Raw genomic sequence first — 14716 nt, forward strand, 5'->3', positions numbered from 1 at the left:
TGAGTATCCACTTGATTCTGAGTATACAGTTCCAGCCTTTAAAAATACTTACATTTCTGTATCCAGAGAAGGGCGAACGCAGGGCCAGATGAGGAGGATGGAGTGATGATCTCTGAAAAGCTGTTGAAGAACCTCCATGGTCTTCAGGATGGCAGGACTAGGACCACCTCATACCCTTGAATAGTCAAAAGCAAACACTTGCACCCTTGCTTAGAGAGCTGATAAAATGACACGTCAAAAATAACAGTTACCAAAAGGAATGATTTGGATTTTGCTAAAGGTTAATAAGTTTTCAGGGAATATGCTGGCTCATTTGACAAGCCAGATAAACGGGCATCATGTCAATGTATGAGTGCATTTCTGGAACAAGGAATGTGCTGACACTACTTCAACATAAATGCTTTAATTGAAATACTTAATGGTGACCCTTTTAATGCTGGGTTTTTTGCATTATTGCAGTTATTTCAGTCACATGCTTTTTCGCACAATGCCTGGACTGCTTTGCTGAGTCTGGGGATCACTGGCTGGGTGTTGAGGGGATGTTTTTTTTTAGGATGCAATAAGTAAATAACAGGACATACATTGCCACATTCTGCACAGTGATAAAATAGCTTCAGCAGAGCTCCTGTCTTATAAGCCAACTGATTATCTGGTCTTGATTTTTAGCCAGGAACTAACTGGTCATTAGAAAGAAGCTAAAGCATATCTGTGTAAGATAGGAGGTCTGCTAACGTGATATGATTTAACTTATGTCATATGTTTATTCCCACCAAAGAAACGTCAGTCTCTCAGTCAAGCATAGCCCTGACTGTGGCATTTTAATGTCTTGATACCTCTAGTTTATAGATTAAAAACAGGAAAATGTGAAAATAACCATGTTACATTTTAATTACACTGGCATTAGTGTTAAAATAGAGAGTGGTAACGTGCATTGGGGCATAATTTTTAGTGACCAGATTAAATTAATGGCAGCCATTAACTCAAACCGATTTTTGGCAATCAAGCATGAAGGAGATATTTTGTGATTTTTTTTTGTTGTCTACCTTTCTAATTTTTAGACACAAACCTTTAATGACTTGCATGAGGAAATTCTTCATTGTTGCTCTGTGAGCAAAATGTTTCAAGGTGCCTAAATCATGGCAGCTCTTAAAAGCCATCCAAGATCAAATAGATTCAAAGTGATTCAGCAATAAAAAGGACCTACCTGCCTAAGATGAGGCAGTGTGAGTTCTCTGCACTCTTATATCTTACAGATTTCCCAGGAAATGTTTAGGGTGTTGGGAATATTCGCATCAGCTCACTTAGACTGCTGTCAGGTCCTTGGATTTGCTCTCTGGAAGACCCTGTATAATTCTGTTTCTTGGACTCCATGCAGTAACCCTAAGAAAGACTAGCCTCCTAAAGAGACCTCTAAAACTGGAGTTCTACAAATATCCTTCCCTTGTACACTTCTGTTGCAAATGAGAACCCTGCTTGTTCCTTCTCTCCATTTCCAAATTTTGAATGATACTTGCATCGCTTTGAATTCTCTCTAAATCTGTGCAGAATAGAAAGTCAAATTTTTCAATTAAATGGGATATTGTTACAACTGGATGGTCGTAGCTGGCTGAAGACCACTCACCAACTGCAGAACGTGGCTCCTTAAGCTTTTGTTTTGCTGTTCTACAAGTTTAGTTGTGGATTCAGGTAATTCAGATCTCCTGTGATCTTTTGGAGTAGGTCTCTAATAACTCACTTATTTCACAGTTGTATTTTATTTAATTCTTGGTAACTTCTGAATTACTAAATTTACCTATTTGCATGATCTTTCATCTGCATTTTAGTAAAACAGACAGGTGCATTAAACAAAATTATCCATGAACTGACCACCTGTCTATTAGTGGAAAGATACTGTTTGAAATCTGAAGCAAAAACAGGAGAGAGCACAATTTGGAAAGACTCTGATTTGTAGAAGGGACTACATGAGCTACCTTTACAGCAGTGGCTTCTAATAGCAAGTTTATGGTAGGCAAAAGCAAAAGATACAAAATAGCTGTCAATTTATATTGTGGTTATTAAAAGCTTACTGTTTCAGTGTAATTGCTGTGCAAGGGAGAACTCCACCTCTTTTGTGAGCTTTTTCTGACATTTTAAATTACACGCTATGGCTGATTTTTTTTTAAAAGAGAATAGCGCAGTGGGAAGCACCCATCATCTGAATTAATATACCAATTATAAACTGTTGCAAATAAACAATTTGATCACTTCTGTTTCTGTGCCTTACACTGAGAATTGAAGTGTCTCGTTAAAACAAAAGCTGAAGTCTCTTTCCATATTTTATCTGTCCATGTACCGATGACGAGAAAGTTCAGCAGTAAAGCTGGCAACTACGAGCTCCTCCGTAGGCAACTGAGCGTTCTGAATGAAACATTAAACAGAGCTTTTGACATGCTGAAGTGTTTCAACAGCTACATCGCTAATTATTAACTGCAAGAGAATTAATTTTGCTCTTCAAAGGAGCAGTGACTTTTCAGGAGTTAGAGAGAGGTGCTCGTTTGACAGTATGATTATTTGCAACTTAAAAAATAAGAACGTTCTTTCTTAAAGTGTAGTCAGATGTGCCTGCAAGGGCAGTTACTGGATGTAATAGGAGTAATCGTAACGCCCAAAGGTGTATGCCAAATGACAATCAAACCTAGAAAAAGTGCCTATTTAAAATAGTTTGCAAAATGACTGTGGTGTGGGATAGTTGTATATGAGTATATATTAATTGGTAAGGGGGCAAAATAAATGAAAATAGCCCTTCACCATCCGCAATATGAGCCATTAGAGGTTCAGATTAGATTAAAATGAGCTTCTGTAATAGCTAAGTTTTAAGCACAGAGTGGAAATTAAATAATGCAGTGATGTTTTACATGTTGAAAAAGAGCTGGCTTTATCAAAGAAGTCCCCTTATTACCATTTTGCTTTAATCTCCATCCACCAATATATGCTGGGAGATGCCCAACTGGAAAACAGCTTGGCAGAAAAGGACCTGGGGGTCCTGGTGGGCACCAAGTTGAAAAAGAGCCAGCAATGTACCCTTCCCTCCAAGAAGGCTGATGGTGTCCTGGGCTGCCTGAGGAGGAGTGTTACCAGCAGGTTAGGGGAGGGGATCCTTCCCCTCTACCCACCACTGGTGAGGCCACACCTGGAGTACTGTGTCCAGTGCTGGGCTCCCCAGTACAAGAGAGACATGGACATACGGGAGAGAGTCCAATGAAGAGCCACTAAGATGATGCAGGGGTTGAAGCATCTGTCCTGTAAGGAGAAGCTGAGAGAGTTGGAGATGATGTCTGTTCAACCTGGAGAAGAGAAGGCTCAGGAGGATCTCATCAAAGTGTACAAAAGCCTGAAGGGAGAGTACCAAGAGGATGGAACCAGGCTCTTTTCAGTGGTGCCCAGTGACATGACCAATGGCAATGGCCACAAAAATGAAACACAGGAGGGTCTGTCTGAACATCAGGAAACGCTTTTTTGCTGTGAGGGTGACTGAGCACAGGCACAGGTTGTCCAGGGAGGTTGTAGAGTCTCCGTCCTTGGAGACAGATATTCTGAAGCTGCCCGGACATGGTCCTGGGCAACTGGCTGTAGGTGGCCCTGCTTGAGCAGGGGGGGTGGACCAGATGACCTGCTGAGGTCCCTTCCAACTTCAGTTATTTTGGGATTCTGTGATGTCCATCCACATTATAGCCAATTGTATAATATCATTCTGGCTGTATGAAGAAAAAATATAAGAAAAATATATGTGCCTGAATAGTGCAAACACTGTTCATCTTTCACATAGTCTTTTACTCAACAGTTATATGGTAATGTTATATATATAATTACATATAAAAAAAAAGAAAAATGTGTTTAATAATATAGGCTAACTTAATGTTTTAGAAACAAAGTTATAAATATGAAAGTGTATGTAGTAGAACTGTTAAAAATCTCTTTAAAGGAAATATACAAAAGACATTTAAATACTAATAATTATTAGTCTTGGTCCTGAAAATAACAGTAGAAGATGAAAAAAATTAGTAACTAGACTTGTTCATCCGGTGAATCATTTAGCTGCACACTGCCAGTAAGCCAGTGGCTTCCAAATTGCCAGATTGGCTCTTCCTCACACACAATTGTCTTTTCTTGCACAAGCAGGTCATAGTTTTAAAATTAGTTGTTACTGGAAAGGAAGTCTGAACTTCAGACAATGGTGGCAGAAAATCCACGCTGAGGCAGTTCTTCCAAGGTGAACTGCAGAATATGTTTTATATTCCTTTAGAAAGGACAAAGGTAGAAAAAAAAAAAAAACAAACTTTTCTCCTCTTTCATAGTGGCTATGAAGAAATTAGCAAAGAATTATGGTCCTCCTTTGGTAGCTGTCCTTCTGCTACTCTGCATAACTCTTTACTACCGTAGGAATCATAAATAACTTATAAGAATATCTAGAACTGGGCATGGCATATTGCTACAGTATGGATATTTGTTACTGTTCCCCTTATAATTAGAAATGCCACTTATAAGTCAGAAGTATTTGATTCATGTGACATAATTTGTGATCTTTCTTTTAAGACAGAGTTTCCTCTTTCCAGTACCTTGCCAGTCTTGATCGTTAAAAGGATCAGAGTTTTAGCTTAGTCAGTATCTTATTAGATCTGCTTTAGCTGGGTCAGTCCCAGTGCTGGTAGCACAAGCATTGATGTTACATCATCATCATCTTCAGAAAGCACAAGGAAGTAGTAAAAAGCAATTCAGTCATTCCAGTGTCTCTCACAACTACATCCAGAAAGTTGTCATCTTTGGTACAGAGCCAGGCACGGTGAAGAACAAAGTTTGAAGTCCATGGATAACTTTACTTCGTATATAATTAATGTAAGCCCATTTCTCAGAAATTGCTTAAGAATGGCTCTGAGTAATATATTAATCATTTACACCCATCGTTTACAGAAATAATCTTCTGTCTTCATGTTTCTTTAAAAAATAAATCTTATATAGTTGTACTTTTTACCTGTCTGCTTAAAGCTTTGCCAGCTTTTCAGTACTCCCTTTACTGTAGTCTTTTTACACTTACTCAGCTTTGCAGTGCTCCATCAGCTTTATGAAAATATTTTATTCCTAAGATGCTTTTCATCCTTTCTAGTCTGTGAAGAGTAAAGCAAATTAAGTGAAGAACTAACCTGCTTTTCCTTACTCCCACTTTCCAGTTCCACAGTATCATTTTTGGTTTGACAATTTTCTGCAGTATCTTTTCATGTCAATTATGCATGCAGTACCTTCTGGTAGCTCTAATATTCCCCAAGAGTCAGCATTCATAATCCCTTTTGCCTTTCTGTTTCACATACAACTAACTTCTAATTACTTTGTTAGGTCTAACAAATACCAACCTTCTCAACTAGAATGTTTCAAAGCTTTTAGTTAACAGTATTGCCTGTAATATTATTCGTAGAAGTCTCTCATGGTTTTTTTTTGCTAAGGTCATTTCCGATATAGTATTGGTAAGACTTGAAAAAATTTTTAAAAAGACCCAAACTTCTGGACATTCTGTAAGTCTTTTACACTGAGTCTCTCCAGACTCAGAAAGCTGTATCGTAGCTGGCCCTGGGACATTTTGTTGAGTTTTTCAGAGCTTATACTCATGCTGTGCTCCGAGTTTCTCCTGTGATGACTGCTTTCAACCTCTTCTGTAGCTGGCTCCATTTCTGAATTTAGACAAGAAGTCACTGTTGAAAGTGTGAACCTTTTAATGAAATAGCAATAGGAGAGACCCTGTCAGTGAACCTTTTTTCCCATCCTGCCTGTCACTGTTGTGATAAGCACTATGATCAACGTTCATATTATAAATATCATTTAATGAGAGATCAACGTGGGGCACTTTTCATTTGTGCTGTTTGATTGATTGATTGATTTTTGCCAAGGCTCAAACCTGAGGTCTGTGGTCCTTGCTGAGCCCATTACCATGTGCAGAACTGAAGGCAGAAGCTGAGGGAGTTGAGGTGTCATGTGGTAGCTGAGCCAGCCACCCAAACTACCAAATTATTGTCAAATTCTGTGAACCTGCTGTATCAAGTCGAGTGATGGAGAGCATGATTTAATGAATAGAGCTACCTTATAATGAAAAGAGGACCAATAACAAAGAAGCAGAACAGAAATCTCATATAAGGGCAAACAGTAGGAATCCAGTCTGCTTGGGTAGGATTTGTCTCATTTGACCCCTAGGTTAAGAAAGGCTGAACATTTGACCCCTAGGTTAAGAAGGGCTGAAGTTTAGTCCAATCTAGTCATCCAGGATGGGAGTCCTAAGATTGTATCATACAAGGAGGAGAGTCAATGTATTTCTCCGGTGACTCAGACCTGAGTCCCTGATGCAGGAACTGTCCTGAGGCTAATTTCTATGCCGACAGTCATGTAGAATGGCGTCTTTGGCTCTATATGGATCATGTCTAGACAGGGGCCCAGTGGCCTCCTTCCACAAAGGGAGCAAGCAGTCTATATCTGGGCTTCGCGAAACATCTCCCTGATCCTTAAGCATGACCTCTGTCTTCAGGTTGTGTTTAAACTAATTGTTCTTTATTTCCCTACAAATGGATGCCATCAAATGTCATGCACGATAGCTTGACAATGACCAATATTAATACTATCACATGTGCGGAGTTTTGTTCCCTGTGATTTAGAGATGTGTTATCAACTGAAGGCATCATAGAGGATGTTGCAGTGCCTCGTAAGGGCAGATGTGGGGCTGGTGACCCATGGTTTTCCTCCAAGCCTGCTGCCCTTAAGAATTGTTTTAGCTATGGAGGAATGGTTCTGTCCACTCTTTCCTGGGCTGACAGATTAATAACTGTGACAAATCTAACATAATCATTGGGAGTTTTGTTTTATGACTATTGCCTGGGTGACTGTTCTCAACCGAGGTTGCAGTATTTCCACACCATAAGTCTCAAGCTAATGAAGCACTTTATGGCCACTTGTAGATCAACTTTCACTGTTCAATTTGCTATGCTCTTTCTAATTAATTTTGAAGACTAAAGCAACAACTGATACTCATTGCTTTTTTCGTTGTTCCTCCCAGTATTATTTCCTTTTCTGAAGTCACAGGTATAGATAATCAGATATTTGTTATGTCAATGTTTCTCCTGTTGGAAAAATATATTAAATGAACAAGCAAAATCGGAAATTCTCTTGCAGTAGTGTGGAAGTATGACAGAGAAATTTAATACACAATATTACGGTATTACAGTAAACTATATGTGGAGCAACAGATGTATAGGAAAAAGAGAGTCATATATTACCATTATAATGTGAGAGGAGAAAAAATTAGTCAGCTCTTGCATGAATAAATTTCACTGGTCTCACAAATAGCTTCATATAATTTAAAATAATCCTCTGTATAATGAACTTGCAAGCTAATTACTTTTGGATTGCCACAGCATGGTATAACTCTTGTCAGTCTGGAAGCGTTTTAAATTTTGCCAAAGTTGTGAAGTGGATACAGTTGAAACTGGATTTGAATGGGTCTCCCGATCAATGTATCTGCAAATTGTCGCAGGCTGTTATACCAAGGAGTAACTGTGATCATTGCTAGATTTATCCTTTTTTAAAACAATAGAGTTAAAAGTGACAGATGGTGGTTAATGATTAACATTCCTAGTAAACAAACTTTTGCAGGGATATTTTTAAAGTGGTTGTGTGTATATAAATAGACAAGGAGCGTGAGCTGTGCAACTATAATTGAATTACATTAGCATAACTTAAGTAGAAGTTTAGTAAATACCAAACACCTTAATTAACTTGCACAGTATTAGGAGGTTAATGACATACGCCCAGTAAATGACTCTCCAAAGTGTTTGGCAACATGGCAGTTTAGAGCCAAACTGGTACCCAGTACCCCACCCTTTGTGGTTGGTGTATGGTAACTTATTTAACTCCTGTCACTCCAGGTTGGCCTCTACTGGGATTTCTGGAGGATGAAGCAAAAGCCTTTCTTACAGCGAGCTGGAAACCTCCCTGTGGAGTGGGACTGTGCACTCACCATCCCTCTAGTCCCACCAGTCTGCCTCCCAGCCTGGAGAGCCCTTGCTCGCTGGGTCTGTAACACAGAGGGGTGGTGGTTAGCTCAGGCTCTACAAACTCATACTTTTAAACACAGAAGCTCTGCTCCTCCTGCCAAAAATTCACCCAGCAGCATTGTATAACTCTTGCACTAAGAGAAGACCCCAACTCTTTTTGTGCCGCTTTAGTCAATAAGGGCTGTAATTGTCTGTTTCTTGTTGCAGATTTTGTGGTCTTTCCTTTTCCTAACTTTTTATTGTTGTTTTTGCTGATGCAGTTTCTGGAAAAATATGCAAAATTCATATTCTAGTGGGTTCAAGAAGTGTAATTGCATCTCGTTGTTGAAACTGTCAGGTCTCAGCGTCAGAGTCCAGTCTGAGCTCTACATCTTCTTAGCTAAGGGGTGTGGTGAGCACTGATGCTCATTGTGAAGTCTTGATAGTGAGGTTAGAAGCTTGATTGAAAACCAGTAGTGATTTCTCTGTTTATCATGCCAGGTAAAGTAAATAAAGAATGTCTAGTTAATTATTTTTAAAATACTGGTGAGTCAGGAAACTATATGCAAATTGGTAAGAAATTGATTCCTGTTGCATTTGAGTAATTTGGAAAAAGCACATTGGATCCACAAGTGGTTGAAATTTATATTCTTCTCTCACATAGGAAACTGTACTGTAAATGAGCTGGCATCTCTCTTGGGAAAGAAATTTGAATTTTGCTGACAAGCTGAGGTCTCTCAGCAGAAAAATGCATGCTGACAGTTTGACCCAGTAGCCAATCGACTGATATCTTTCTCTCTTTTTACTTCTGTTTTAGATGCTGAAGAATACCAGCCTCCAATATGGAAATCATACTGTGAGTATACCAGAACTTTCAATAATCTTAGTACCTTACCAAGGTGTCACTGTTAAGTCTTTTCCCTTTCCTTGTTTAGAAAAAAAAAGACATAAATGTACTGCGTGCTTGTAGAAATTACTGTATGGGACAGCAGCGAAACCTGAACTTTTCTGGTTCTCCATAGAGCAAGTGCAGCAGGATTATGAGCAGCAGAGTCTCTGGACTCTGGAGTGTCCAGAGTCTCTGGACACTCTCTTACAAGTGTGCAAATCGTGGTTTCTCTGCTGAGATTTTCAGGAAGGATTCCAGAGCTAAAGGTTAATGCTTCATGTGTTTACTAAAGGTCAGGCTTGAGTGTATTTGTCTTTTAATATGGGTCACCAAATCACTTTAAGATAATAATATTTTTGATCCTTAGCAATAGAAGCTGATTTTTGAAGTGGTGGTTTAGAAGTTGGAGACACTATTATCAGTTCTTTGAACCTTCCTGTCTGCCTTTAGAAAAATAATTTACATAGAGTACAGTGCAGAACTGCATATTTTATGCTCTTTTTGCTTTGTTCCAAATGTATTTTCTAATAAAATAGCACAGATCTAAGACAAAGTATTGGCTTTTAAAACCCTTATTAAAGATGGCCTTTAAATTTGATATTTTTAAACCTTTCCTGGAACTTTAATGGAGCCATAGCTTGGGTGTAGAGGGAGATTTTATTACTGTTTTCAGATACAGAACTATCCTAGGCAAAAGTTGTCCCTTTTACTGTGGCAGCTTCAAATTCAGTACAGCGCCATTACCAAAATGGAACTACAAAAAGACAAGGATCACAGTGGTTACATGCATGTACGTGTATAATTTTAGAGACTTGAATAAACTTGTTGACTTAATTTATATGCCCATTAAACTGCCTTGCTAACTTCAAAGATATCGCCTCTATGTTACCTGAGAATGACAGTCTGCCTCAGAATGCTCTGGGATTTTTTCATCCAAAATTTGTGTACACCATTAAATTACAAAACTTACTTCTCATAAAACTGTTTTCTAGAGACTTTGTTGTTGTTGTTCTTGCAGTATTTTTAATGTATAAGAAAAACCTCCTTAAAAGTCAGAAAGAGTGGGTTGATTTGAGTTGGACCATTCCACCATACTTTGCTGGGTACTTGAAAAGATGTAGACACCTGAGTGGGTTTTTTTTAGAAGAGAAATCTGGCTTACTGAAAACAAATGGAAAAGCTCCCATTGACTCTAATAAGACCAGGATCTGAAATGACAGATGTTTCTCTTTTTTTTGCAGTGAGGAAGTTTTTATTAAAAAGTCGGGGAGTAAGCACATGCTGTTACTTCTCTTAGTTGCCTCACTGGTGCAGCAGACAGATCAATACATGCAGTGAAAATATTTGGTTACTTCTGCCTGATAGTTTACATGTAGTCCAAGGAAATTTCTTTAAAAATTAAAAAAAAAAATAGAATGAAGGAACAGAATATGAATATATAATTTCCTGTTTAGATATATGTAGGATGCCAATATTGTGGTAATGACAAAGTCATGGCTTCAGCATCTGAACCCCATGCATTAATGACCTTGGAAAAAGTTACAGAGCTCCAAAATGAGGATAATAGTTTAAGATTACAGAGATTTACTGCTGAGACTGCTTAGCCACAGACATATGTTTTTCATTGCAACATTAGGTAAAGTATGCTTCTTTACTCTGCTAGAAAAATCTCAATCTGGTAAATTAATTATGAAGGTTATGTCCAATGATAGTATTAATCTATGGGACAATGACAGTTTTAAATTAGTGTATATACTTTACTCTTAGCCGTTTATGTTTACTGCCTAATTAACAATTATTTTGAGTGTATTTTAGCTAGTAACTTTTTTTTTTAAAGTTTGCTAACATATTTTTAAGATACTTGGCATACAGTTTGTGGTTTTTTTAAGTCCTGGATAAATTTAGGTGCACTATGTTGCCTTTTATTGACTTAATAATCAAGGTTTCAATCCTTCTAGCTTCTCAACAAAGGCAGATTTTCCTGTTTATACAGGCAAAGTATTCAAATAAACAGTATTGCACATATCCATGGGCAAATGCTGATGAAAGTGGAACAGCTTAAGCTTTGGCATAGTGTACACGCTGGTTTCAGCTGTATTTGGAAAAGATGGACACTTCTCATGCAGAAGATCCTCTCTTGCATATGAAAAATTATTAGAAGGTACATAGGTTTCACAGTTTACAAGGTTTTTTAGACTTTCTGATAACCCTGGGATGCAGAGAATAAAAGAAATGCAAGAATAATTTTGTGTTACCAGGAAGTGACTTGGGAAAAAAAATCTAGAAAGATACTAGCTGCCAGCAGTTTCTAGGCAGTGGATTTGATTGCATTTATATCTGAGTAACAGATCAACAAACAAATATCCAACAACAGATTTCTTTTTGTAGTCTGCTGTATGTTAGGAATATGATACGAAATGGCATTTTGCCTTTTTAGCATCACCGAGGTAGGAAAGTAAGGAAGGAAAGAATCACAGACGTGTGGTTTGGCAGGGACTTCTGGGATGAGCTGATCTGGCTTCCCACTCGAAGCACGACTGTTGTCGGCTCTGGAGCAGAACAGCCATGACTTTATCTATCTGAGTCCTGAAAACCTTCAGGGATGGAGCCTCTGCCACCTCTGTCAGTAACCTGCTCTGGTGCTGTGCTGCCCCCTTAGAGCAGAGTCAATGATTGTACCTGCTTCATGTGATGAGTAGGCAATTTGTTTGACTGCTGAAATAGCATAGTCATTTTTTACTTGCAGCTACAGAGTGTATGTGCTTGAGTTTTGAAGAGATGTAAAATCACTCTACGTCTCCTTTTACCACTGTTGAGATTGCCAGGTGCTCAGCAGGTCTAATCTCCTTGCCACTTCAATGTTTATTTGCATGATTTAAGGTCAGTACGCTGGTGTGGAGCAATGTGGGAAGGTGCAGAGCGTCAGCTGATGCCATGCTTCAGCCTCTCACAAAGTTCCCCTGCTTTCTGCCCTTCAGCAAATAATAAGCACAGTGTCTGAGACTCAGTTTTGTTAGAAATTAAGGCCTTATTTCAACCAAGCGCTTAAGTTCCTAATTAAGCCTGTGAGTAATCCTGCAGAAAATAGGACACCTCATATTGTTCAAGCTCGGCACATGGATAAATGGCTGACTGAGATGACGCCGAGGAGGTAAAACTGAGGAACTCAATGAAACATTCTCAGAGAGAAGGCAGGGTGTTTCTTTCCTGCTTTATAAAAACAGTGATAGGAATTTTTCCTCTCTGCTGGAGCATCACTGAGCAGTAGTCATAGGTGAGTTAAAGCAGAAAGCTTGAGTTCCCGACGCACTATAGAATGAAAAAAGTATGAAGAAATTTGTGACAGTCCTCTTTCCCTGGCAGAAGAGGAGTAAATGTTGATATTTGCATGTCACCCGTTTGTTTCTTAGACAGATCAGATTTTGGAATGAGGCAGTTCTTTCTAAAACATATTGTGGAGTTTCTCTTATTCATCCCATGAGACAAGACTCGTCCTCTAGCAGGAACAAAAGAGAGATATATATTCTAACTAGTTACTTTACATCTCAAAGAAATGTTCCCTTAGAAATTAAATAATAAATTTAAGTTTTAATTTATAAGTTTATGAGTTCCCAGGTGATTTTGATGCTGTGAATGCTGGCAAACTAGCTGAATTATGAAACTGATAAAGGTGTTCAAGGGCCAATTAAAAGCTACTGCATTTTTCTATTGCAGTGCTGCATTTTGGTCTCGTATTTAGTATGTATTATTACTGCGCATTTCATTTGCATCTGATGCTGGATGAAAAGCTACTCCCAGTCTGATGCTGTTCTCTAAACAGTAATAACGCATTTTCTTTTTGCGTACAGTTGACTTTTTATAAGGTTAACTTTCTCAGGGCTAAAATAATAATGCATCATTATGTTCAAGTGTCATCTTTTTTATGATGATTTTGGGTTTGTCTCTAACCAGCCTGTCAGTTCTGAGCACTGGAATAGACTGGGTCAGGTATCAATCACTGCTTACCACTATATTAAATAAGTGTGTTTTCTATTATGCCAGTTAACCATATCCTTACACATTGGATTCTGTTTTAAGATTTTCAGAGATGGAGGGGGGAAAATGAAACAGGAAAGCAAGGCTTATTTGTCATTTGAGCAAGTAACTGAGGGGCATGTGCTTTCTGAACTCCTGACCATCCCCAGGACTCTGCTGAGGTCTCAGCAATGTCAGCCAGCGTGTGAGCACCCAGCACTTTGGAAAAAAGTATATAATGAAATCGAGCAGAGCTGCAGGATGTTCAGCACTTCTGAAAATGAGGTCACTTAATGAGGTGTCTACGCTCGTTGGAACTTAGCTGTAGGGCACATTTTTCTCAAGTCACCTTAGCCATAATATTGTACTTGTATTCATCGCCCATTAGCAGGCTTTCACATAGCAATCATTTGAAGCAGAAACAGGAGAGAATCTTTCTAGAGAAGAGCCCGGCTTTTGGTAGGGTCACACTTACTTTGTTCCTTAATACTTTAGTCTGAGCTATTTCCTTTTCCTAGTTCTTCACGTAACTACACTTGCACTGTTGTTTTACCTCCTCCACCCTTGCCTTGCTGTGTGTCTTTTCTGGGTGTCCTTGGCTGCTGTGTGCCTGTCTCTTCTCTGTTGTTTCTCCCCCGTTGAACTGCTTGGCTTCCCGAACCACGATGCCAGTGGTGGATTTCAGTCCTTTCTTTCTGTTCCCGATCTGTCTTCTCTCCCTGCATCTAATGATTCTACATCTCTCTCCAGTAGTTCCACTGGGCGGTCTTTCTGTCAGTTTAATGTCTTTCAGTTTAAAGCTAATATAGCCAAATCTGAACTCTTTATCTTTCCCAGGAAACCATTTCCCATTCATGATGTTTTTCTGTGATTACCACCATTCACGATCTCAGTCATGCTTGTTACTTGGGGCCATTTTCTCATCCTGCACATTCAAGGCAGCATATAATTTATTATTATTTATTTGTATAGTAATAATCCTACTACATTTTCCCCTGATGTATTTCTAAATCAGATATCTTTCACAGTTCAGATTATTGTGCAGATTAATTACCCGTGCCTCTCTGAGAATGACAGCAACCTTTTCCAGTCTATTCAAAATACAGTTGTTAAGATGATTTGTCTTCCTTGCATTCATCATGAATCCCTGCACTGATTCATCCCACTGCATCCTATCAGCATCCAGTTTTTTGTGTTTGCTTTCAAGTCTTTCATGTATCTGCCCTCTCCTGTTAGTCATTCCTTCCTTTGTTTTGTGAAATGCTGACTCTTCTCCTCACCCTTGCTTCTCCAGTGATTTCAATCCCAGTGATCATTTTGGTCACTTCAGAGAGCTCTTTGCTTTTTTCATTTCTTATAAATGCAGCACACCATAAGATAGGCCTCATATGTGTTCTTCAGATCAAATTATTTTGCACCCTAGTTATCAGGGCTATCTTAGAAACAGCTTTACTAGCTTAATTTGCTATGTCAATTAATATTTAACTATTTTGATAGGTATGATTATTGAAAAATAGGATTTTTATGAAGTATGATTTTTCAATTAATATTTAAATGAATAAATTGAGGAAATAGATATTTTACTTTAAATAGGAAGCAATCATACTCTTGCAATATTTTGAATCTTTAGAGTTCCTTCTCTCTACTGGAAATGTATGGGGGAAGAAAAAAGTTACTGTTTTCCTCTTGGATACGTTTGGTATTAAGCATCAGTAACTTGTTGAATGAGTGGTTATGCTGATTTCAGACATTCAGAAATGGACTCTAC

The 14716-nt window shown here is 38.5% G+C and overlaps 1 protein-coding gene across 1 annotated transcript in view; it reads left to right on the top strand.

Moving 5' to 3' along the window:
* Positions 1–14716, top strand: part of CHN2 (chimerin 2) — a 164155-nt gene that overhangs the window by 58435 nt on the left and 91004 nt on the right. The window contains exon 2 of the mRNA XM_086742592.1: positions 8863–8901. Within this exon, the coding sequence (XP_086598718.1) occupies positions 8863–8901 (39 nt within the window). The remainder of the gene's footprint in view (positions 1–8862; positions 8902–14716) is intronic.

This window comes from Chlamydotis macqueenii, chromosome 2, assembly GCF_036417535.1.
Source record: "Chlamydotis macqueenii isolate bChlMac1 chromosome 2, bChlMac1.mat, whole genome shotgun sequence".
NCBI classification, from domain to species: Eukaryota; Metazoa; Chordata; class Aves; order Otidiformes; family Otididae; genus Chlamydotis; species Chlamydotis macqueenii.